Source organism: Hypanus sabinus, chromosome 9, assembly GCF_030144855.1.
Source record: "Hypanus sabinus isolate sHypSab1 chromosome 9, sHypSab1.hap1, whole genome shotgun sequence".
NCBI classification, from domain to species: Eukaryota; Metazoa; Chordata; class Chondrichthyes; order Myliobatiformes; family Dasyatidae; genus Hypanus; species Hypanus sabinus.
In genome coordinates, this window is record NC_082714.1 from 107,148,683 (window position 1) to 107,172,447 (window position 23,765).

At 38.4% G+C, this 23,765-nt stretch overlaps 1 protein-coding gene across 1 annotated transcript in view; it reads left to right on the forward strand.

Annotated features, from left to right (window-relative positions):
- Positions 1 to 23,765, forward strand: part of rab22a (RAB22A, member RAS oncogene family) — a 63,596-nt gene that overhangs the window by 2,179 nt on the left and 37,652 nt on the right. The window contains exons 2-3 of the mRNA XM_059980374.1: positions 18,401 to 18,480; positions 18,571 to 18,652. Coding sequence (XP_059836357.1) covers positions 18,401 to 18,480; positions 18,571 to 18,652 — 162 coding nt within the window. The remainder of the gene's footprint in view (positions 1 to 18,400; positions 18,481 to 18,570; positions 18,653 to 23,765) is intronic.

Sequence of the window (23,765 nt, forward strand, 5' to 3'; positions counted from 1 at the left end):
AGTTTCAAATTTTTTTTTATGAATTTCAGTTTACAATTTATTCCTTCAAACAAAGAACCACAGCAGATTAACTCAGCTTTATTGCTAGTTGCTGGAACCTTGGCTTGCGCTGTTTGCTATATTATCACAGGTTAAACTTAATTATTTAATTGAGTATATAGTGCTCTGGGATGTCCAGAATTTAATTTAAAATATAATATATTATTTTAAATTTACTTTCGTGTTTTATTTTTGAAAATTTACACAAACAGTATTGGAAACAGTTTAGAAATAACTTTGGCCTGAACTGTCCATACCACTGTGATGCTTTTGTTTGCTAATTCCATTTGCATCTACTGCTTTCTTGTCTGTAATTGTCAAATACCTTTTGACTGCTGTAAATGTATTTGCCTCAACCACTTCATCTGGCAGCTCCTTCCATACAACCATACCCTCCGGATAGAAAAATTCTACCCCCCCCCCCCCCCCCCCCAACTTTCTGTAAACATGCTCTTAATTTTCTCAATCTTTATCAGGTCACCCATTTTAGATTTCCTCTTAGTTCCATACACTAACCAAACCCATACTTCACCCGCGATATCCCCGTCTGGTTCCACCTGCCGTTCATCTCTCCCTTAAGTGATGATTATATTCACATTCTGGCACAGATAGTCATGGTGTTCCTGCTGATCACATTCCTATTGTCTTCATTTTTGCTGCGGCCTTCTCTCCCCACCTATCTCCATCTGCCTTTCTGCCTCTTTTTGCTTGCCCTCTTCCATAAATTACTTGCCTGAGTCTACCTCACACCTCCCCACTTCTGCTCATCATCCAGCTGCAATATTATGACCCAAAATATTGCCGCTGTCCTGCTCCCTTAATACTGCTCAACCTGCTGACTTTCACTAGCAGTCTTTTGTTGACTGATGTTTAGTATCGCTGCAGTTCACACCTGAATTCTTATCCCCTGATCTTAACCGAAGAAAACAAGTATGCTATTTTCTGCCTTCACTATCTTACCACTTTTGTTACCTCTGAATTTGAACCCCAAGGTTGCTCTACATCATTCCTGGGGTTCCCATTAGGTATTCTGTCTATCCCGTACCCTACCAGATTTATATCCCTTTATCTTTTTACAACTTTCTTTGTTGTCTGCTACTCTATCATTTCTTGTGTCATCAGAAAATGTACTGATCCGTCATCTACATACTCAAATGTCATTTAGTTTGATGCTCTTCTCTCAATCACAAAGCCAATTTTGGTGTGAGTTTGCCAACATACTGTTCACCCAAGTGTTCTCCTAACCTTTTGGAGTAATCTACCATGTAGGACTTGCTAGAGCGCTTAAAAATCATGTCTACCTCTGCCTTTATCATTTTTTGAGTGCCTTCTCAAAAATTGAATTTCTGAGACAGGATTTCCTCTCACAAAGCAGTGCTGACCCCCCCCCCCCCCCAATTAGTCCCTGCCTTTCCAACTGAACTGAAATTCTATCTCTTACCTCTGATGTAAGGCAGCTTCCCAACTGCCCTATTTGTATAACAATAGAACATTAGTTATCTTCCATTCTTATGATAATATATTTGCTATATTAACTCTACAAGCATAATGCAGTCCACAACATTATATGTTCATTACAACCTGGAGCTTGGCTCCAACTCTGTAGAAAGCCCCAAGCAAGCCATTAGGAGTCATATATATTGCACGCGAGCAAGCCTTTGTATTTTAACTTTACTTTTATCTCCCTGGTACTAAATTTCTTTCTTGAGGCTATGATTAAATTAGAGGCAGTTAATGCTAGATTATCGTGACCAATTCTAACTAAGCCAAATTACCACTGCTGGTGACCCCAATGGCTTTGTTATACTTATATGATGAACCCTCAGCTCCAATAATGATTGTTTCAAAAGTCAAAGATATGCATTTGATCCTTTATTAGCAATTAGATGTGATCCTGAAGTGATGAAACTTGAGCAAGTGTAAGTTGAGCGTAATTGAGTGGTACAGCATCTTTCAGCCCCCAGCTGTAAATTACTCTGAACAAAACATGAATACATAACTTTTCTGTTATCTTGCTCTCACTCATGTGTCTGGTTACCATAACAAATGTATAGCACAGAATACAATGCAGATAGAGAACAGATGTATAGTTCCTACATAGATCATAACCAATTATTACCCAAATGTTGGCTATTGCTAGTTATCTTTTTATGTCTCTAATCATTGGTCGTTTTATTTATTGATATTAGTGCATTGAAGGCAATTCAGAGAAGGTTTACTGGACTAATAATATCAGAAATATATATTGTCTACTGAGAAAAGGCTTATTATTCTAGACTGTGGAAAGGATGTGGCCTTGAGCAATCTTGATAGGGTGGAGGTGGTTAGGATGTTCCCAACTGTGATAAAATGTAGAATCCTTTATAATTAAGGGTTCACTGATGTTCAGACAGATGAAGTAAATTTTTTTTTTGAGGGTTGCAGATCTTTAGACCGCCCTTCCCAAAGGAAAGTAGAGTCTAAATATCTTTGGTAGAGGTAGATATTCACTTGAAAGATGAATGGATGAAACTTTGCCAGGAGAGGGGGGAATGTAGAGTTGAGGTTATAACAGATCTTTTAAATGGTGGAGCAGGCTTACGAGGCCTAATGTTCTGCTCCAGCCCCTAATTAATAATACATTCCTCTTGGAACAATGTTGTTTGTCTTGCCTAGTTGGCCCAAGAAACAATCAGTAGCCATTACAGCATCTCTCCCAACACCAATTTTGTTTTCTGTTCTACCATTTTCCATCCTGTTCCAAAGGCCCCAGTTTTACTAATGTCTCTTAGAAATGTGTTTTGAAGGCTCTTTTTTATCCCCTCTCAGCATCACCACACTTTTCTCATCATTCTTTATAAAACTCACTTCCACTTTAGTAAAAAATCAAATCTTGTGTAGTAACCTATATGGAATGGTAGAGCATACTTGATGGGCAGAATGGCCTAATTCTACTCCAATGTCTTAAGGTCTTATGACCTTATTTTAATCAATGTACACTTGGCCAGAGTGACTATTTTGCCTAGGTTATCATTTCCAGCTAGCACACTCCTGTCTGTGTTGAATAGTAACTGCTGAGATTTTCCTCACATCCTTTTTCAAGGATGTACTAAGTCCCATTTTGTAGTCTTTTAACATTGCCCTGGTGTCATTAGGACAATTATGGTCAGTATTAATACAATTGCCATAAGGCCTTCCCTTAAAAGCCTAAAATGCGTCACATCCATGCTTGGTGACATCCTAGTGCAGCCAACCTTTTATTGCACTTGTGTTCTGACAAGCGTTTTGGTATCTTTGCTACTTCATTCTTTTCTCTAGTATCCCTGTCTTAGTAACCTGGACAGCATTTTCCTTGGTATAAAAGAGATTCATGGTAATCCATTTTAATATTTAATTTTAGTCATCAAGCATAAATATTTTTTAGCTCCTAATAGACTACATTGATCTCTTACGATCTTTGAATTCAGTTTATGTTCACTATCTGTTTGCTTTCTGTGACCCCTCATATTTCCTCCTTCATTTTTCCATTTTCCATTTCATACTCTTTCTTCCGGTTAGCTCTTGCTTAGCATGTTCCACTTTATGTTATTATGGAAATGTACTTTAATCGTCTATCTTGAAATTTGTGTTTTGCCAGGCAAATTTTAATTCTATTTCAACTTATGAAATGGTTCCTCTTCCAATTAATTATGCACCTTTCCATAGATTATCTGAAAATGATCTCATTACAATTAGTTATTGCAAGTGTTCCTCGACTGAGACTTGCTGCACTTAACCTGAAACTAAATACAGCAATATGTTAGGCAGTACGTGTTCAAGAAAGAAAAATTCTTCCTCTTTTGTCCTTGCACTATTACTATCCTAGTAGATATTAGGATAACCATTACTCACTTCTCATTCTGAAGTGTAATTTCCCTAAAAAATAAAGTTTTGTCAATATCCTTCCCTTAAATGCTGGCCATGAGAGATTATTTAGCATAATACTACCTTTGGTTCTGACCACATAGTTTCTTCCTTGACTATTTGGATGTAACCTTCTCAGTATCGTTTCAGTACCAATACTATTGCACCCTCTCGCCTTTACCTTATTCTTGTTCTTTAACAAATTTTACTTAGAATTTTGACTTCAAAGATTTTAAGTCAAAAATATTTTGCTGTCACCTTGATGCTTATTTTATTGTCATTTTTTTTGAAGTTTATCATATAGGATACATTTGCAATACTATATCTTAATCATTTCCTTTTTATCTCATTATCAGATGTTGCCTCTTCCTGTCATATAAATTTAAAACTTTTATATGCAAAGTGAAAATCTGAACATGCACAATAAGTTGTAATGCTACAATTTTTTTTTCCATTCTTTCTTGTCACATCAGTCAGTATGCTGTATTAAACTGCATATTATCTCTTTACATGTGTATAATGAATGCTGAGTCTGTTTACATCCTAACAAAGTCAGGCAAGCTCTGTATGCAATACAACAAAATTATTTCTTCAGGTGAGCAAAAGTAACATGGGAGCACATCTGCTGTTAATCTAAAAGAAGAGATTTAGCTGAGTTTTCAGTGCTTGTGATCGAAGTTTCAAAGTACACTTATTATCAAAGTATGTATACAGTATACACTCCTGAGATTCGTCCTCATGCAGGCAGCCACAAAAATAAAACACCATGGAACCCATTTAAAGAAATCATCAAGCAGCCAACATGTGGAAAAAACCCTAATGTGCATATGGCAAAAAAGTAAGCAAAAGATACACAGAATATTAAACATCAAACAGCAGAACCCCCAAAACAGTCCAGGAGCCACAGCCACTGAGTCTGTTCAGTTTAGCATTGTGTCGGTGACTGCAGGCCTTAACAACAGAGTCAGTTTCACGCCAGTCAAATAGCAAAAACGAGCAATAAGAAATAGATGGAACATGAACTGCGGAGTTCTCTAAAACCAGGTCCAGGACCATGGAGCTTGTTCAGCGCTAAGGTCATTAAACATCAAACTGCCAAGTTATATTGAATTAGAAGGAGCAGACTACTTCCGCAGATTTTGCCAGGCTTCTGAGAATCTGCTGTAATGATTGCATAAACTTCGTTCAATTTGTGAGAAGCAGAGCATCAACTGCAGTGCAGTTATATGGCTATGCTTGTACTTGCTCTTGCTTGGCTAAAGGTATACCTGGAGCAGAGGCTAGAATGACAGTAATGTCAGTAGCAACATATAAAGGAGATGAGTGCTACCTGCTATATTTCCAACCACAGTTACCACGGAAGTTTGTCAAGGCCTCACCGGGGTATTGCCTGGTTCCTTTCACTGTGTTACAACCAGGGCATGTCTGCCACCAATGTAACTCTAAGGGGCTCCATTGCCCTCTCCAGTTTTAGATCTCAAAGTAATTGGTCTAAGCTGTGAATTCTATGTGTCTGGGTTGGGAATTGCTGTTAGGTTTACAAATATACTATAAATTAAGTTTTAAAGCTGCGCTGTGGTTGTACTTTCTATGCCAGATGCTTTAAAATGCGACATTATGGCAACATGACATTACTTAGTTCAGTGGTCAAATTATAGTGTTTTGCACTTCTAGCAGTTTTGCTCTGGCCTTTCAGCAAGGCGTGTCGACATATATCGGATCACTGAGGTAACTCGTGCAAGAAGCTAGAATAGGAGGGAAGTAGCTAATATGAAGATTGGTGCAAAGGTTGCAAAGATAGTGGTAAACCGGTGGAGGTACTTGAATAACAATTTTAGACTTAAAAACACTCTCAAGGCTTTATAAAGTCCAAGTATTTATTTAAGAATCACTCAAGAATATTGCCATTTTTCTGATTACAGTGAAGTAAAAAGTGCAGTTTATTGCATTATTTTGCAATATTGCAAGACTGCATAAGAAATGCAAAAATACTTTAACATGTTATATGCTTGTCTAACTCAGAAAATAATTGTGTATTTAAGACGTTATCATTGCAGATCCAGTATTTTGAAGAGAGGTATAAATGAATAGCAATAATTGGAATAAAAATTGCTTCCTGCCAATTTTTTGGGGTCTCAGATCTTTGCAGGTGGTGGCATTGCAAAGATAAGGGTTTATCAACTTGAGTGTTGTAGTAACGAGTGTCTTCTCTTGAATAATGCCTGGAGGAAAGTCTTCCTAATTTTAGAGGTGACTCCACATGCAAACAAGTAAACATGTTTACTTCAGCTCAGGATGGTACAAGTACTTGATCCTGTTCCCAATGGCTTACTATTCAATTTGGCTTCCTCTTTTCAAAGGACAATTAGTGAATGACAGTAAATCGAATGCCATGCCAATGACATTCATATGCATAAAGTAAACAAAAAAACAGTGTGAAAGATCTCATCGAATAGTGAATGGTGGTTAATATGCTATTGGATTAGTAATCCAAAAGATTTGATTAATGATCTAGGGATACAAATTCAAATCCACCTTGGCAACTGGGACATTTATATTCAGTCCTTTAAATGAATGGAATAGAACTATTCAGCGTGTTGACCAGTTTGTGGTTGGCTTCCTACTTTGCTACTGAAATGACTCATTGCTGTAAAAAAAAGTGTTATAAATCTTTCCATTTCTGCCTTCCCTGTGATGTCCCTTTTTTGCTGACATTCTTGAGTAGGTAATCAATGATCCCTGCACTGTTCCCTTGTGTCTGTTATGCTGACCAGACAAATGCTATTAAAGATATTTGATTGTTCATCTACCTCTACATTCTTTAAATGGAATGGTAGAAAATTTATCAGAGTAGGAGGCCCTTCATGCCATCATGGTGTTTAATCTAATTCTACCTTCCCAGTGTTGTTGATTGTGTTGCAAGTCATGACCTATCAGGCAAACATCCAAGCACTTTTCAAATGTGGTGAACATTTCTGCCTATAGTATCTGTTCAGGCTGGATATTCAAGACCTCTATCACTTTCTGGATTAAAATAAGTTCTCATCATCCCTTTAATTTTTCCATCAATTATGCTAAATCAATGCTGCTTGGCTTCTGAATTCCTATGTTAAAAGAAATAATTACTTTTGTTTAATCTTTCCAACCATTCTTGTTCACATCCATTGAGTTTCCTTTCATACTGCCTATCCAATCTTTTAACAAAGCCAAAAATTTGTATCTAGAAATTTTCCAGCTCTGGCAGTATTTTTGGAAATAACTTCTGAGCACACTCTAGCACAGTCCCATCTTTCCTATAATTGGCAATAGGAGCAGTACACAGTACTAAAGCTGTAACTTCACACTATTGTATTTAATTCCAGCTCCCTACTGTTGTGCTCAGTGTATCAGTTAGTAAAATAAAGCATATTGTTATGATATGGCAACAGTGAATATATAATTGAGACAGGTTTTTCATAAACAAATTAAACATTTATTTAAACTCAGCTCAACAACCAATGAAAAATAAACAAATGATTAACTTAACTGGAAGTTAACTGCAACTGGAACAGTTCTTTAAGTGATAAATGCAGACACAGTTCTTAAAGCGATAATGGCAAAAGTCCAAATGATTTACACAGTCAATAAGGAGAGACTTTCCTGAAGTAACAAATTCCTTGACAACGTGACATTACTGCTGATCCCAGCCAAAATATGCCTTACCCGAAGGATTTACGATGAAGGAAATAAAAACGGCTTAAAGGAACTGTCCTTGGCGAATAACGCTGCGTCCAGCCCTTTCTGCTTTCACAATGTAGGGGCTATCTTGGATGCGGGTTACTACTTCCTTGAAAGAGGATTCAATAAGGTCGACCCTGTATTACCACCGACGACACTAGCTTTACTCGATCCTTCGGGTCCCGTACTTAGATAAGTCTTCACTCTTCAACTGGACTAAAACTGGCAGCGTTTTGCGAGACTGCTGGCAATAACCTTTGAGACTTAAGACAGAAAGTAAAATTCCACTTTAAAAGAAATGTGCATCATGAAACGAATACGCAGGATAACAGAGTAACTGACAAATTAAACAGCAAACTGACCTGCGTCATGGCAAGGCTTTCCTGTTTTATACCTATTGAAACAGGCCATCACGTGACCTCTCACTGGCGGGGAAATTACATCATGGTCATAAGACAGTCACAAGATACCCATGGGGTATGTAACAATTTTAAATGCCTTTTTCTCTGCCTTATCAATGCTGCTGTGGAATAAATTCCATTTGCTGCACCCCTGTCCAACTAACCAAAGTGTGTACACCCTTCTAGACTACTATTCCAGCTGTGAGATAGCCCCTTCTGGTTTGTTCCTTAGTACCATTCATATAACATGATTTGATGATCTTTCTAACAACTTGCTCCCTCTAATGGTTATGATTTTTCTAGGAGTAAGGGTGCTATTCCCGTTTTTTATTTTTGACCCTCTGTCAACTGAAAACTTTTTACCTTGGAATGTTAAGCTGCCATATATATTCCTCTTAAGTCAGATTTTTTGTAACAGCTATAATATTGTACTTGGTGTATATCAGTGCATCAATTAATTTACCTTCAATACTACTTGGTATTTAAATAACATTTGAACAAGTTTTGTTTTTTGTATGCTTTCCAGTCTTTGAACTGCCTTCCAAATGCTCTCAATTTTTTGCCTTCCATTTTTAGATCTGAATTACTCTTTGCCCAGTTTTCCATGCACGTGTGCTAAATTATTTTAAACTCTCCACATTGGCAAACATACATTCAAGAATGCTGGACTTGCTTCCTATGAATTGCTTTCCTCATTCCCCTGAACCAGTCCCAATGGGATGCAGCACTGTGATTAATCAGAAGATTGCTACTTTGGAAGCCCTTTCATAATGGCTTTCCTGATTCCTCAGTAATCTGCCTATAGGATTTTATCCATTTTTCTGCCCTTATTGGTACTGATGTAAATCACTTGGGCTTACAAAATTTTCTGTATCCTTGACCGTTACAAATGGGATGTGAAATTACATTCTGGGATCATGATTTCAGACCAGTGAAATGTCTGCTCCCCCAGCTTTAGAATCTCCTCAACTATTACTTCTTCTCCCATCAATTACAATTTAGTGTTTCAATTACAATTTAGTGTGAAGGCAGGATGGCCATAGGGATAAGTTTTGCCAGATGGGTAAATAGAGTGGCCCCTCAAATTGCCTAATTAACCCATCATATTCCTTTATCGCCTTCTTTCATTTATTTGCTACTGTGTCCACCAGACTTTGTCTCATCCATTGTGTTAATTAATGTGTTTCATGCTCTCTTGCATGTTTAGAATTTTTCTTTTGAATTTCTCTCATTGTCTTATACTGCTGGCCTTTAGCTTTGCAACACCCCTTCTCTTCTCTCCCACCCCCCACCCCCAACAGACTCTGCCTATTCAAGCATTCCAAATTAGGCAACCCTGTGCCTTTGAAGAAATAGGAGCCAGTCTATGCGTTGAGGTATTGTAATTCTACAAGGAGAGGGCCAATATTCACGATGCAACCTGACCTGCTGAATATTTCCATCATTTTCCAGGATCTGTGTGTTGTTTTAATGTTCCCAATGCTCCTTCCTGTTTTCATCTGATTACATACACTTTCTTAATGTTTGATTTTATAAAATATTAACCAGAATTCTATGAAGTGAGAAGAAATATTCTACTGTTAATATTTTAAAAAGCAAGTTGATCTGTTTAGCTGTGTGTTTTTGTTTTTCCCCCAAGAAGTCCTTTTCTTGCAATATTGTCTGGGTGAGTGATGTAGAAAAATTGCTAAAATTAAAATGAGCAAAATGTGGATTAATCTAGCTGTTTACATGATTAACTTGAATCTGGATGTCCAAAGCTACATTTCGTGGTATAAGTTTTAATTTTCTTCTGCGCATGATTAAAGAAAAATCAATAATCAGATGTACACTACATTATCATTATGAAGATTTCATACTGTAATACCTTAATGACCTTGTGATAGAAATGATAACCTTATGAAGGACAAATCCAAACTGTGATCAAGTGATCAGTGGAGGTACTGTTGATAATTTAATAACTTCAGAAAACTAAATGCGCTGTGCAAAAGAGAATTCACTGATTTTGGAATAACTGTAGTACAAATGCCATCTACAAATTTGCTGATGCCACCACTGTTGGCAGAATCATAGATGGCAACAAGCTGTCCAAACAGGAGTGAGAAAGTTCAGCTGGTAGTGATGTTGTAACAATGATCTCGCTCTCAATGTCAGCAAAACCGAAGAACTGTGGACTTGAGGAAGGGGAAGTTGGGTGAACTAGCACCAGTCCTCACTGACAGATCTGCAGTGGAAAAGGTGAACATCTCGGTGGTTCTATCTTGGGATCAGCATTTAGATGCAACCATGAATAAGACACATCTCTTCTCTTAGAAGTTTAAGGAGATTTAGCATGTTTTGCAGATGGAGCTGAGGTGCTCGACAACTTTCTATAGATGTACAGGTTGAGTTACAGCTTGCTTCAGAGACTCCATTGTACAGGAACATGAGGCAACACAGTGGTGGACTTGACCAGTCCCATCATGGGTACATCTCTCCAACAGCCCCCTTCCCCCCCCCCATTGAGGGTATCTACGTGAGGCAGTATCATTAATGACCCCCACCATCTGGGCCATGTTCTCTTCTTATTTCTGCCTTCAGACAGGAGCTTAAAGGTCCAAACCTCCAGGTTCAAAAACATCATCTTCCCCACTGCCATTAGATTTTTGAACCGACTTGGAAACACGTTGACTTTTGGACTATATTTCCCTCACCTGACATCTCTCTTCCCTTTCTTGACCTTTCTGTCTCCATTACTGGAGACAAACTGTCTGCCGGTATCTTTCATAAACCCACTGATTCCCACACCTATCTTGACTACCTCTTCCCACCCTGTCTCCTATAAAGATACTATTCTCCCTTCTCAATTCCTTCTTCCCTGTTGCATCTGTTCCCAGGAGGAGGCTTATCTTTCCAGGACATCAGAGATGTTCTTCTCCTTCAATGAACAGGCCTTCCTTTTCACCACCATTAATGCTGCCCTCACTGGCACTTCCACCATTTCTTGGACATCTGCTCTTATCCCCTCTTCCCCATTCCCCCCCCCACATCCTTAAAAGGGATTGGATTCCTCTGGTTCCCCCCCCCCCCCCATGAGCCTCTGCATCCAACACATCATTCTCTGCGACTTCTGCCATTTTCAATGGGAGCCTACCATCAAACACAACTTTACCTCTTCCCCACTCTTCACTTTCCACAAGGATTGCTCCCTTCATGATTCCCTCGTCCATTTGTCCCTCCCCACAAATCTCCCTCCTGGCATTTACCCCTGCAAGTGCCCATTCACCTTCTCTCTCGCCTCTAATTCAGAACCCCAGGCAGTCCTTCCAGGTAAGGCAGTACTTCACCTGCAGATCTGTTGGGATCATCTACAGTATCTGGCGTTCCCAATGTCGCCACTGCTACATTGACCCTACGTTGATTTGTCAAGCACTTATCTGCAAAAAATAGAATTTCCTGGTAGTCAACCATTCCCGGTTCTGACACGTTGGTCCATGGCTTCCTCTTCTGCTATGATGAGGTCACTCTCAGGTTGGAGGAGCAATGCCTCATATTCCGTCTAAATAGTTTCCAACCTGATGGCATGAACATCAATCTTTCCAACTTGTGGTAAATTTTCCCCTCTTCATTTCCCCATGCTGGCCTCTTACTTGCTTATCACCTCTCCCTGCTGTCCCTCCCCTTTCTCCTCTCCTGTCATATTTCCTCTTCTCCAACCCTTTGCCATTTTCACTTATCACCTCCCAGCTTCTTACATACCCCACACTCCACCCACCTGGCTTCCCTATCAACTTCTAGTTTGTCTTTCTCTCCCTTCCAGTCCTGATGAAGGGTCTCAGCCTGTAATCTCGACTGTTTATTCATTTCCATATATGCTGTCTGACATGCTGAGTTTCTCCAGTATTTTCTGTGTGTGTTCTATCTTGTATTGGTGTCATTATTTTATAGTATCATGTGAATTATGTGTATTTTATCTTAATGTAAATTTGTGTGATTTATGTTTGTAATGTACTGTGCTGCTGCTGCAAAAAAGTAATTTTCATGCCTTTTATACTCTATAAATATGCCCATGACAATAAACTAAAATTTGAAATGCAAAATTAATTGCTTTTAATGTAGTTTTGTAATGAGGAAACAATAATACATGTTTCTTTTGTCTCTTTCTAATTTTTATTTTCCACTTGAACTGTCATTGCTTTGGTTCTTAATTACTGCTTAGACAGGACACTTGATGATATTGTGTAGAAAGTTGTTAGAATGGGGACAGAGAGCTTGCATGCTATGGCCTCCCCAAAGTGTAGATGCTGATATGCCCTCTTGACTACTGATGTATTGTGGCTCCAGGTCAGATCGTCTATTATGTGCACACTAAAGAACTTTGTGCTCTTCACTCAATGACAGAGCCATTGGAGTGTTTTGGAAAGTGGTTGATCTGCACCATCCTGAAGTCCACAATCATCTCTTGTCTCTTGTTGACTTTGATACTCAAGTTGTTCTCACACAATTTGACAAGCCTCTCTATCTCCTCTGAGACTCACCATTGCTAGCTACTGTTGTTTCATCAGCGAACTTGAAGTGGTTTGAGCTTGATGTGGCAGGAGTGTGAACTGCTGTGGGCTAAGCACCCTGGGTGACACCAATGCACAGTGGGATGGAGCTAGAGATGTTGTTGCCAACTTAGACTGACTTGGATGTTTCCAGTCTGAGGAACAGATTATACTGCACAGTGCTAAAGTCATCTGGCTCCTAATGTCTTGTAGCTATTCCATTAGGCAGAGTGATCCAAAATCTGTCATTGTGCAAAAGCAGTAGAAGCTTAAAGCACCCACAGATTGCTCTGAAGGTTCATGCTGTCTACTCTTCTAGCATCTCTAAATGCCTAGTAATCTGTTATTTAAATAGTTGAAAAATACACTATAATCATAGTTTAAAACAAAAACCAATCGATTTATTTTGCACTACTTTTTAAGATATATATTTGCTATTGTAACTTATTGAACCATACTGCTGTTGCAAAACAACCAATTTCACTAGGTAAGTCAATGATTCTGATTTGGAATGCAAGTCAGTGATCAAATACCACGATTGGGTATTGCTAAATGCCTGGTATAAAGTCATAGGGTCATATAGAAAATGTATCTGGACCCCTCAGCTTTACTGCACTGAATGGAAAGTCAATTGCACCCATCCTTTACTTGCATATCCATGTTAGGATACACAAATACAAATCCAGGATACCTTGACATGTCTACTGAAACTAGATGACTAATCCTTCCAGAACTGCTGGCTAATAATCTGTGTTCCAACCAGTTGAGTTCAATTTGCAAATCAGAAATATTAAATTTTAATTGTGATTCCTGTTGTAGTTGCTGCAATTGGCATTTCCTTTTCACACTAGAATTTTTATTAAAAAGTGAGCAATATCTAATTGTTCAGATTTGTTTCAGTTCTTTTAAAGTTCAGACCTGGAATATTTAATCAGAGTAAGTATGCCAAATCACTAAACTGCAGAGGAAAATTGATCTGGTTAATCAGATTGCATTCTGCACATGTATATGTAAGATTTTGGCATTTCTGTTCAAAGATGGTAGTTTGTATTATGTAGCATTGTTACAGTTCTTAGCAGATATTGACATCAATTTATAACTTATTCAAGATTGAGAGTCATATTGTATCTCTTAATCCATGTGTAAAAATTTTCATCTACTATTGAAACAAGTTTTATAGGTAAGCCAGTCAAATAGGGGTTACTGGGCCGATAGATGCATGCTGCATACTATATAGCTTGTAGATTAATACATTACCCAGGAGTTTATGTATGAAGTGTTTGCTTCAAAGATGTAAGTTGTGAAAATCTGAAATATTATTAATCCAGGACGTCAGCTGTGTGGGTATGCTGCAAGGACTATATTTTCATTCAACTAATATTTAATAACACTTATTTTGATGCTAACTGGATACTCATTGCATTGCAACATGATTTGTTCAGTTTCCTGGTGAATTCATGTGTGATGCCATTGCAAGTGGTCCTGAACACACAAAATTGTGTACGTGAATAACCTGACCCAGACTCTGCTTTGCTCCTGATCTAAACTAGGATAACAAAATGTACTTACCATTGCTCGGAAGTGAAATGAAGATCAATAGTTAGCTGTTTAAAATTTGTTTGTGTGGCCACTGACTATGACTGCCAATGGATTAATCTCCTGGGCACTGCTGCAGGCATTGCTAGAAAGGACATAAAACATAATTGTTTTTCCAAATTTTTGCCAACATTCAGTTTATGGCTATAAAAGTTTGTGGAGTGAAGAAAGGCAATTTGAATGTGTATGAGGAATTTGGAGTTGGAAGGCTAGGTAAGGAAATATTCAACCATAGTTGTTGATCCTTGCAGTGGGTACTAACAAGGTGAAAGGGTTAGCTGAAATTTTAAATTTACTGTTCACATCAGGATATTAGAGTTTACTGGATGTGCAGTTAAATCTGTATTCCAATCACACACTAGATTTAACATTCATTCTAGTCTGGCAGGTATGAATGAGGTTCTATATCTTCTTTATTTTACATATAAGCCAGTAGTTCTGAACAGATTTAATTGATCCTTGATGCTAGTGTATTTACATTAGTCTAGCTGCTAATGTCTAGTGACACAGTCTCAACAGCAGTGTTCCTACTTTTATAACTTGTTAGTCATTCAGCCACATAGCATTTCTGAGTATCATCTCAAGTCCTCAGCATGGAAGCAAATAATTTTGTTTTAGACTTCACAATAAAACAATATATTATCAAATTTTCTGCAATCTAATGAAGGTTCTTCGGGTAAGGAAGTGTTCTGTCCTATGGCTCTACCTACTGTATGTTTGACTCTATTCCAAACAGCCTTGAGGATAGATGAAATGAAAAGAAATGAAATATCTTTATTGTCATTGCATAGTACAATTTGTCACGCACCAATACAGCGAAAATGAGTTTGCAACTCTCGTACTCAATGCTATAAAACAACAAATAAATACTGTAAACAATGAGTAAAATCAAGTAACCAGCCAGTATAAGCAATGTCCAGCAGTACAAAAGCGCAACTCAGGTGCATGACAGCCATAAAACCAATATTAAAAGTAGCAAAAAGGTTGTGCCTTTGTTACTTCCTCTGGTGTGTGTGTGTGGCCAAGTACTTCCCTACACTATATTCCATCTGCCACTTTGCCCATTCTTCTAGACTTTGGGACATTCTGTGAACTCCCTGCTTCCTCAGTGCTGCCAGCCCCCCACCTATCTTCTTGTTGTCTGTGGGCTTGGTCACGTGGCCATCAATTCTGTCATCCAAGTCATTGACATGGAGCATGGGAGGAGGTGGACCTGGTGCCAACCCCTGTGGAGCGCTGCTGGTTACGGGCGGCCAACCAGAGGGGGGGGCCCGCTTTGTTTCTACACGTTGCCTCCTGCCAGTCAGCCAATCTTCTATCCACGCTGTTATCTTTCCTGTAATGCCATGGGCTTTTATCTTGTTAAGCAGCCTCGTGTAGCTCCTTGTCAAAAGCCTGAAAATCCAAGAGATGACATCCTTTGTCTGTCCTGCTTGTTATTTCTTCAATGAATTCCAACAGATTTGTCAGGCATCCTTAAGGAAACCATGCTGACTTGGCCTATTTGTTATGTGCCTCCAGGTAACCCAAAACCTCATCCTTAGTAGTGGACTCCAACATCTTCCCAACTACTGAGGTCAGGCTAACTGGCCTATAATTTCCTTCCTTCTGCCTCTCTCCCTTCTTAAAGAGTGGAGTGAAGTTTGCAATTTTCTAGTCCTCTGGAGCCATTCCAGAATCTAGTGATTCATGTGAGATGATTACTAATGCCTCCACAATCTCTTCAGCTGACTTTTTCAGAACCGTGGGGTTTGGTCCATTTGGCGCATATAACTTGTCTACCTTCAGATCTTTCAACTTCTCAAGCATCTTCTCCTTAGTAATAGCAAAGACACTCACTTCTGCCCCTTGACACTATCGAACTTTTGGCAAACGATTAGTGTCTTCCGTAGTGAAGATTGATGCAAAATACTAACTAAGTTTGTCCGGCATTTCTTCGTTCCCCTTTGCTACCTCTCCAGCATCATTTTCTAGCAATCCAATATCCACTCTCAACTCACTTTTACTCTATTTATCTGAAAACTCTTGTTAGTATCTTCTTTGATATTATTGGCTAGCATAACTTCATATTTCATCTCTTCTCTCCTTATAGTTTTTTAGTTGACTTCTGTTGGTTTTTAAGATTTTCCCACTAATTTTTGCTATTTTACATGCCCCCCCCTTGCTTTTTTGAATTCTTTGACTTCCCTTGTCAAAGACAATGGTTGCATTATTCTTCCCTTACGATACTTCCTCATCTTTGGGATGTATCCATCCTTTGCCTTCCGAATTTGTCCCAGTAACTCCAGTCGTTGTTGGAGACCACAAACATACAGTCAAAAGTCCAGCAGGTACCCAATAAAATGGCCACTGAGAATACATGTGCAATGTAACTTCACAACTCCTTTGCTCAGTGTCCTGACTGATGAGGGACAGTGTTAAGTGCCTTCTTTACCACCATATGTACCTGTGACACCAAATTGAGGGATCTTTGCACTTGAACTTCTCTGTCCCTCTGTTCTACAACACTTTCTAGGATCCTTCCATTTACTGAATAATTCCTGTCCTGGTTTGTCACCCACAATGCAATATTGCACATTTAACTGGATTGAAATTCAATTGCGAATCCAGAGCCCACATACCTTACTAATCAAAATCCTTCTGTCGATATCTATTATACACTACCTATAATATGACCTACTGTTGTATCATCTGTTTGCCTTGTTCATTCACATTTCAATTATTGATATAAGTTACAAATTACAGTCCCAGCACTGACCCATGTAACACACCACAAACACTGAAAACTAGTCTGAGAAACAACCCTCAACCATCACCCTCTGCTTCCTCCTGCTGAGCCAATTATGAATCCAATCAGAAGCCCCTACGTAACTTTATTCACCACAATTGTCAGACTCATTGGCCTGTACCTTCCTGACGTGGTATGTTTGCTACAGTTTTAAAGAATGGTAGTGCTATGGCCACTCTAGTTCACTGGAACCACAACTGTGGGCAGAGATGAAGTTAAAAAATCTGCAAGGACCTCCACAATTTCACACAAAGCCTGAGCATGCATTGGGTCATCTATCTGGTTTAATGTGCTTTAAGACCTCCAGTACCACCTCCCTGCTAATTTGTATGTGGTCCAAAGTTGGGATGGGTCTTGGCTCCGGATTTGTTCAGCTGAGACCATCAGGTTGGTAATGATTCTGCTGCTCAAGGCCAGACTAGTTACGAAGGGTCTGAGGGGTCAGAGCACTGGGAAGGATATGGATTTTGTGAAGGCAGAAATCATTGGTTTATTCAGACGCTTAATTGGTCAACAGAACATCTATGTTAATGAACCATGGGCTGCAACAAATATGAATGCCTCTGGCTGAAGGTAATGAAGGCCTGGGCCAGATCACAGTTACAGTTTCTGGTGGGATTGAATCTCCAGTAAAGAGAACAACAAACACAAGAGTGACAATTACCCCACTGCCTGCAAACTGACAGCCCAACCCTAACCCAAAACTTTAGTACACAGTAAGTGCTCCCACCAAAAGCACACCTGCCAAAGGGCTGTAAAATCACAGTCGACTCTCTACGTGGTCATGTCAGAACATAGAACAACTCTTCACCCCATTGGGGAACACAGTAACCTGGAATAGTCATGTTAATTCACACTTTCTGAAGAAACCTGAAAACTCAAGTGATAGGAGGCATGCCTGAAAAAATAGGATCCCACGATGGCTTGAAAGACCCTTGGCCTGTACACTATGGAGCTCAGAGGATGAGAGGATTTTCCTGAAATCCACGGATTAGTGAAAGGACTGGATAGAATGGACCTGAAGAGAATGCTTCCATCTGTCAGTAGAGATGAAATCATTCTATGTATCCAAGGTAAAGATTGGTGGGTTCTTGTTTGGTAAAGGCATTATGGGTTACAAGAAAAAGAGTTGGTAGAAATCAGCCTGACTCAGTGGGCTAATTCTGCTCCTGTCTCTTGTGGTCTCCTAGGTTCTAGGTCACAGTAGGTTCTACTGTCACTAGTAAGCAACTCACACTGAGGTCCACTCCTACCTCAAAAACCAACAAATGCTTGCACAACTGGACAATGTTTTTTTTTATTCTAATTTGCCATATTTGCCCTTTGGTCAATCCTTTGGGTGCAATTAAATTGCTACAGAATGTAGTTGTCTTTTGTGCCTCTTCCCTGTTCATCTTCTTAATGAAGAGAGTTGAAAAAATGTAAATTAATCTTTTGTTTTATATATCTAGGACACGGGTGTTGGCAAATCCAGCATTGTTTGGAGGTTTGTGGAAGATAGTTTTGACCCGAACATCAATCCGACAATAGGGTGAGCAATACAAACATATTGTTAAGATGTGCATTTAGCTATTATGTATTTTCCTATTCCTGGATAATTTGATTTCTGATCCATATTTAGGGCTTCTTTTATGACAAAAACTGTGCAGTATCAAAGTGAGTTACACAAATTTCTGATCTGGGACACAGCTGGTCAGGAGCGGGTGAGTCAATTTACTGCTTCACTTAGAAATACTAGCAAGTTTGAAACACTTAATTGTTTTACTAAAACAACACACACAAAATGCTGGTGGAACACAGCAGACCAAGCAGCATCTATAAGGAGAAGCACTGTCGACGTTTCGGGCCGAGACCCTTCAGCAGGACTGACTGACATCGACAGTGCTTCTCCTTATAGATGCTGCCTGGCTTGCTGTGTTCCACCAGCATTTTGTGTGTGTTGTTTGAATTTCCAGCATCTGCAGATTTCCTCTTGATTGTTTTACTAAAAATTGCTTTCCTTCATCCTAGCATCTCTTACACATTTGATCCCAACAAATAAATATCAGCCAAATATAGAGGTGATGTGGAGCAGATCTAAAGGTTTAAGTAATACAACCTTTATTGACTCCATTATAAAGTACTTCATTGACTAAAACGACTTAGGATATCCTGAGATCATGAATGATGTGATATAATTGTTAGTACAAACACGAGGAAATCTGCAGATGCTGGGAATTCGAACAACACACACAAAATGCTAGTGGAATACAGCAGGCCAGGCAGCATCTATAAGGAGAACTGAATTTCCAGCATCTGCAGATTTCCTCGTGTTTGCTCTTTAAATTCACTACTGCGAAGCCTCTGCCAGTGATGCCTACGCTGAAGAAGTTTAAATCTTCTCTTCGACGGGAGTTCATTGAAACCCTCTCTCGCTGCTCCCCATCTATAATTCCTTCAGCCCTTCAACTTTTTGATCATATTTTGACCCAGACCCGCTATTACAGCCAGCTCTTGGTTTCATCCCACTCCCTGCAGTCTTCTCCTATCATTTCGCATTTCCCCCTCCCCCCACTACTTTCAAATCTCTTACTATCTTTCCTTTCGGTTAGTCCTGATGAAGGGTCTCGGCCCGAAACATCGACAGCGCTTCTCCCTATAGATGCTGCCTGGCCTGCTGTGTTCCACCAGCCTTTTGTGTGTGTAATTGTTAGTACCTTTTCTTTCTACCCATAACATTTTCAAAAGCAGCGTGTACCGCTAATTTATAAATTTCAGTTTAAAAATGTGACCTTTTGTTTTGCTCTCGTGCTGGAGCTGTCAAGCCTTTTATTGCAAGAACCTTTTATTTCATGGGTTTGACTATTGGGGTTCTGCCAATAACCACACCAATAGAAAAATCTTAGCTTACTTTGGCAATAGCAACATCCATATCTTCACTGCACATGTTTAATCATTCTAGTCCTCCCTGAGTCCATCGTTAATCTCTAAAATGTGTCACTGTCATCTTTCATTGGGAAATTGTTTACTTCCTGAAGTGTATAGTTGTATGCATTTGCAATTCTGTTATCAGTAGAGGAGGAATTTTTCACTTTGTAACTTATGAAAGATCTTGTTATTTTTCTTAATAATTTTATGATTGTACAATAGAGAGAATAGTTTCTGCTTTAAAACGTTATTTCAAGAGAATTTGGTTTTCTTTTGGTAGATGCTGTCCAGTCTGCTGAGTGTTTCCAGCATCTTCTGGTTTTGTTATATATTGAAAGATTCTGATAAATGCAATAAAAATCTGATAATCTGCTGCTTGGCATTTTAAAAGGTCCTGTGGTTTGGTATCTGGCCCATGGATGATCTTTCCAGTACTTCCCTCAAACTCAATGGGGTTCTGGTTCCTTTTCGCAAAATATATTGGGGTATGGGAATAACAGCCAATTTTTGATGGAATTGATTTTTACAATAGCAAACTACAGTTGAAAATATTTGATAAAACAGTTTAAAGAATATGAGTAGTCATTCTATAGTTTGGACAGTAATGTAGTTTGAATGGAATGTTTTGAGTTTCTCAGGTCAGAATATTGGTACAAGAATAAGCCATTAAGCCACATGAGTTTTTCCATTATTCATTTAGATTAAGTTTGACCTGCATTTTAATATACTCAGTTCGGTTTTATAGTCCCATTGTGTAGCTTTTCAGCTAACAATAGAAATTTTAATATTAAGGCTTTCAGGTAATGCAGAGTGCATCAGGGATCATTTGTTTCTATTGACAAGGAGATGCAAACTTGCATAATTGCGATCACTTGTATCCCTCCATTCTTTGTGTTCCAGATTTCAACATTATACTTCCTTCATCACAGGCATTTTGCTCAAACTATATAATCATTAAAAATAAATTAACATGCATGTAACACTAATGTAAAACGGTGTTACCTGCTTTGATTTTTTTTACATTTGTTTTCAATAGCTTAGATACTTCAAAATTTATGCACTGATCATTTTCTCAAAAGTGAATTTGGAATATTTGAAGCCATTTTTTGGTAAACTCTGAGAAATGTTCTGTGGTAAATTGCTCCAGGTTATTATGTGGTTTCCCTCACAAAGTTTATAACGATAAGGTGTCAAGTAGTTAGGTTCAAGTGTGATATGCATTTAGAGCACAACTTTTAGGCAGTTTCCACTGTGGTTGCTTGCCACATTGAGTCGTCAATTGATGAGTACTTTGATTGTAAAATATGTGTATTATAGTTGCAGGTTTTTGGAACATTTCAGGCCAAAGGCCCCTCTACTTTCTCTGCAACCTAACTGCTTCTTTCATACCTGGTTCTGATGAATGGTCTTTGACTTGAAACATGAATTTTTTCTGGTCAGCTGGTGCCTGACGTGCTGTTTGCAATGTTTTCTGTTTTTATATCAATAGTTCAGAAAGTTTGTTTGTCCACTAAAGTAAAAGCGCAAATCTGATAGAAGAGGCATTGCATTATGCAGGATGATGCATTCTTAGAAAATAGTGCACATTGCAGTTTTCTGTAATGCAAAGCCAAGTCATCTGCACATGCGTTAAGAAGTACGAGTTGAAAATATTTTCTGTGTTTATGTACTCTTTTAACATAAACTTTCTGAGAGCAAACTTTATTCCATATCTCAAATTTTGGGGTAGAAATTTGAGAATTCTGTAAGGCTGATGCGTTGTTACCTGAACAGCCATAGGGAAGGTTGGGTGCAGGGGGTAGGGAGCAGTGGTGGATTCTGTACCTAAAGATTAAAGTCCAACTACTACTTTGATTAGAGCTGGCTAATGTGCTATCTCATGAACTTGTACAGATGTTTAAGTTCTTGTAAGTCATCCCTATATCTCATACATTTCATTATATTTCAGACATCGGTAATTAAGCTTTTAGTGCTCTGAGTTGTGAATAAGGTGTGGACCAAAGCTTGTAGAGGTAACGTCAAAGCTAGCAGTTTTCAAACCACAAAGTCGGCTGTTACTCTGAGCTAACGTGCAAAATGTAAATCTGGAAGCGATGTACTTGGTCATTTGCATATTCTCTTCCTTGAGCTGTCTGATTTGAAGTGGACTGGACAAGAAGGGTTTGGCTGGACGTATACAGAACTCCTAAAGATGACAGCCTCAGTGCAGAAATATCCTCAATAAAACTGATCTCAAATGATGTAGAAATCCAAAGCAATCCAAGTGCCCTGTGATTAAACTGACTTAATTTCTTTTCATTGGAGGATTTTTACCCACAATTTGTGTTCTGTAGTAGTTTATTTTGTATGTGATACTGGAACCCAATATCTATGTGTGCGTCATGACATTAGCAAAAGCAATTGAATTGGGCCTTCAGAGAGAGCTGAGTCTGACTTCATTTAAGCTACAATCATACCTAGCTTCTGTCAGTTATATTACTGAGGAGAAATTGAATCACAGTTTTAATGTTTTTAAATCTGTAGTTGCTTCAGAAATTTGTTGGGGAAAATGAAAATTATTTTTTGCTGGACTTTGATCTTCTCCCAATTAGAAAGTTTATTTTTTAAACTACTTCGGTGCATGCTATGAGCCAGTATTTGTAAATGATTGAATAATGCAGCATCTTCGAGAGATGGGAATTACTCTGTATTGATATAAAGGTTGTGACCTCAGACGTTAGAGCTGGAAGCAAAAATCTTAACAGATTTCCCACATGAAGAGCAGTAGCTAGAATACTCCTCCCCGCAGGAAGAAAAACAGCGACAATAACATTGACCAGCCTTTGTAATTTAGAGAATGCTTACATTATATTAATCTTCTCACAGTCTTTAAAGCTTTTCTTAATCATGTGTATGATCTTGTGTATTTTACACGCTGGTCTAGCTTCATATTTCTAATTCTTATGTGTGATTTAATCGTCATAAGTTTGCTGCACTAAGTATGTAGTTTTTTTCAGGTTCATTCTCAGTTTTACTCTTTACTCAATTGTATGTGTGCATGCTGTCCAAATAAGGCACTTGGAACTTGGGCTCTATGTTCTGACTCCCGCGTTCAGTAGAGTGCAGTTTGGCTTACTGTTGAATTGTGTACTTATTTCATATGCGAGAGCAGTACAGCCAGATTCCCTCCTGATTTTCATTTCTAATTTTAACTGCCTAAGGCTGCTCATTCATATATTGAATATGTGAAATAAAAACACAGTGCTGGAAATATTCAGGAGGTCAGGTAGCTTTAAAAGAGTAAAATATTTTGGATCAATAACCTTGACCAACACAATATTTCCTGTATTTTCTGTTTTGAATTCAAATTTTCAACTTCTGTATCTTTTAAGTAGGCTTCCCTCCAGCTAAACTTCTATTCCTTTTATCCTCAAAGTGATCAGATGTTCTTGTGTTTAACCACATTTAATTCTAAATCAAAGTAGAATTTACAATGGAGCTACATTTTGCTCTTTGTAATGTAGTCCAATTTCAATTTTAATTCTAATTTATTCTTGCTGTGGTTTTCACTGCCAAAGATTAAATTGGTGATTATATTTGAGGGTGAGTGATTGTAATGACAGTATGGAATGATAAAAGTAACAATGTTACCCTTTCCAGATGATGAGAATGCTTAACATGTCTCAAAGTGGGGAATGCATTCATTAGAGCAAAAAGGGAGTCTTTTATTTGGGAGTGTCAGGGCTTGGAATTGGAACCAATACTCTGTATACATTTTTCTTTAAATATAACTTCGGAGTTTCTGAATTGATAAGATTTTTCAAAACCCAAAGAAATGATCAAAGTAAAGGAGACAGCTTGGAAGTTAGATACATGGTCAAGATTTCTAAGTATATCTAAAGATTTTTAATGTAGGCAATTGTGTAATGT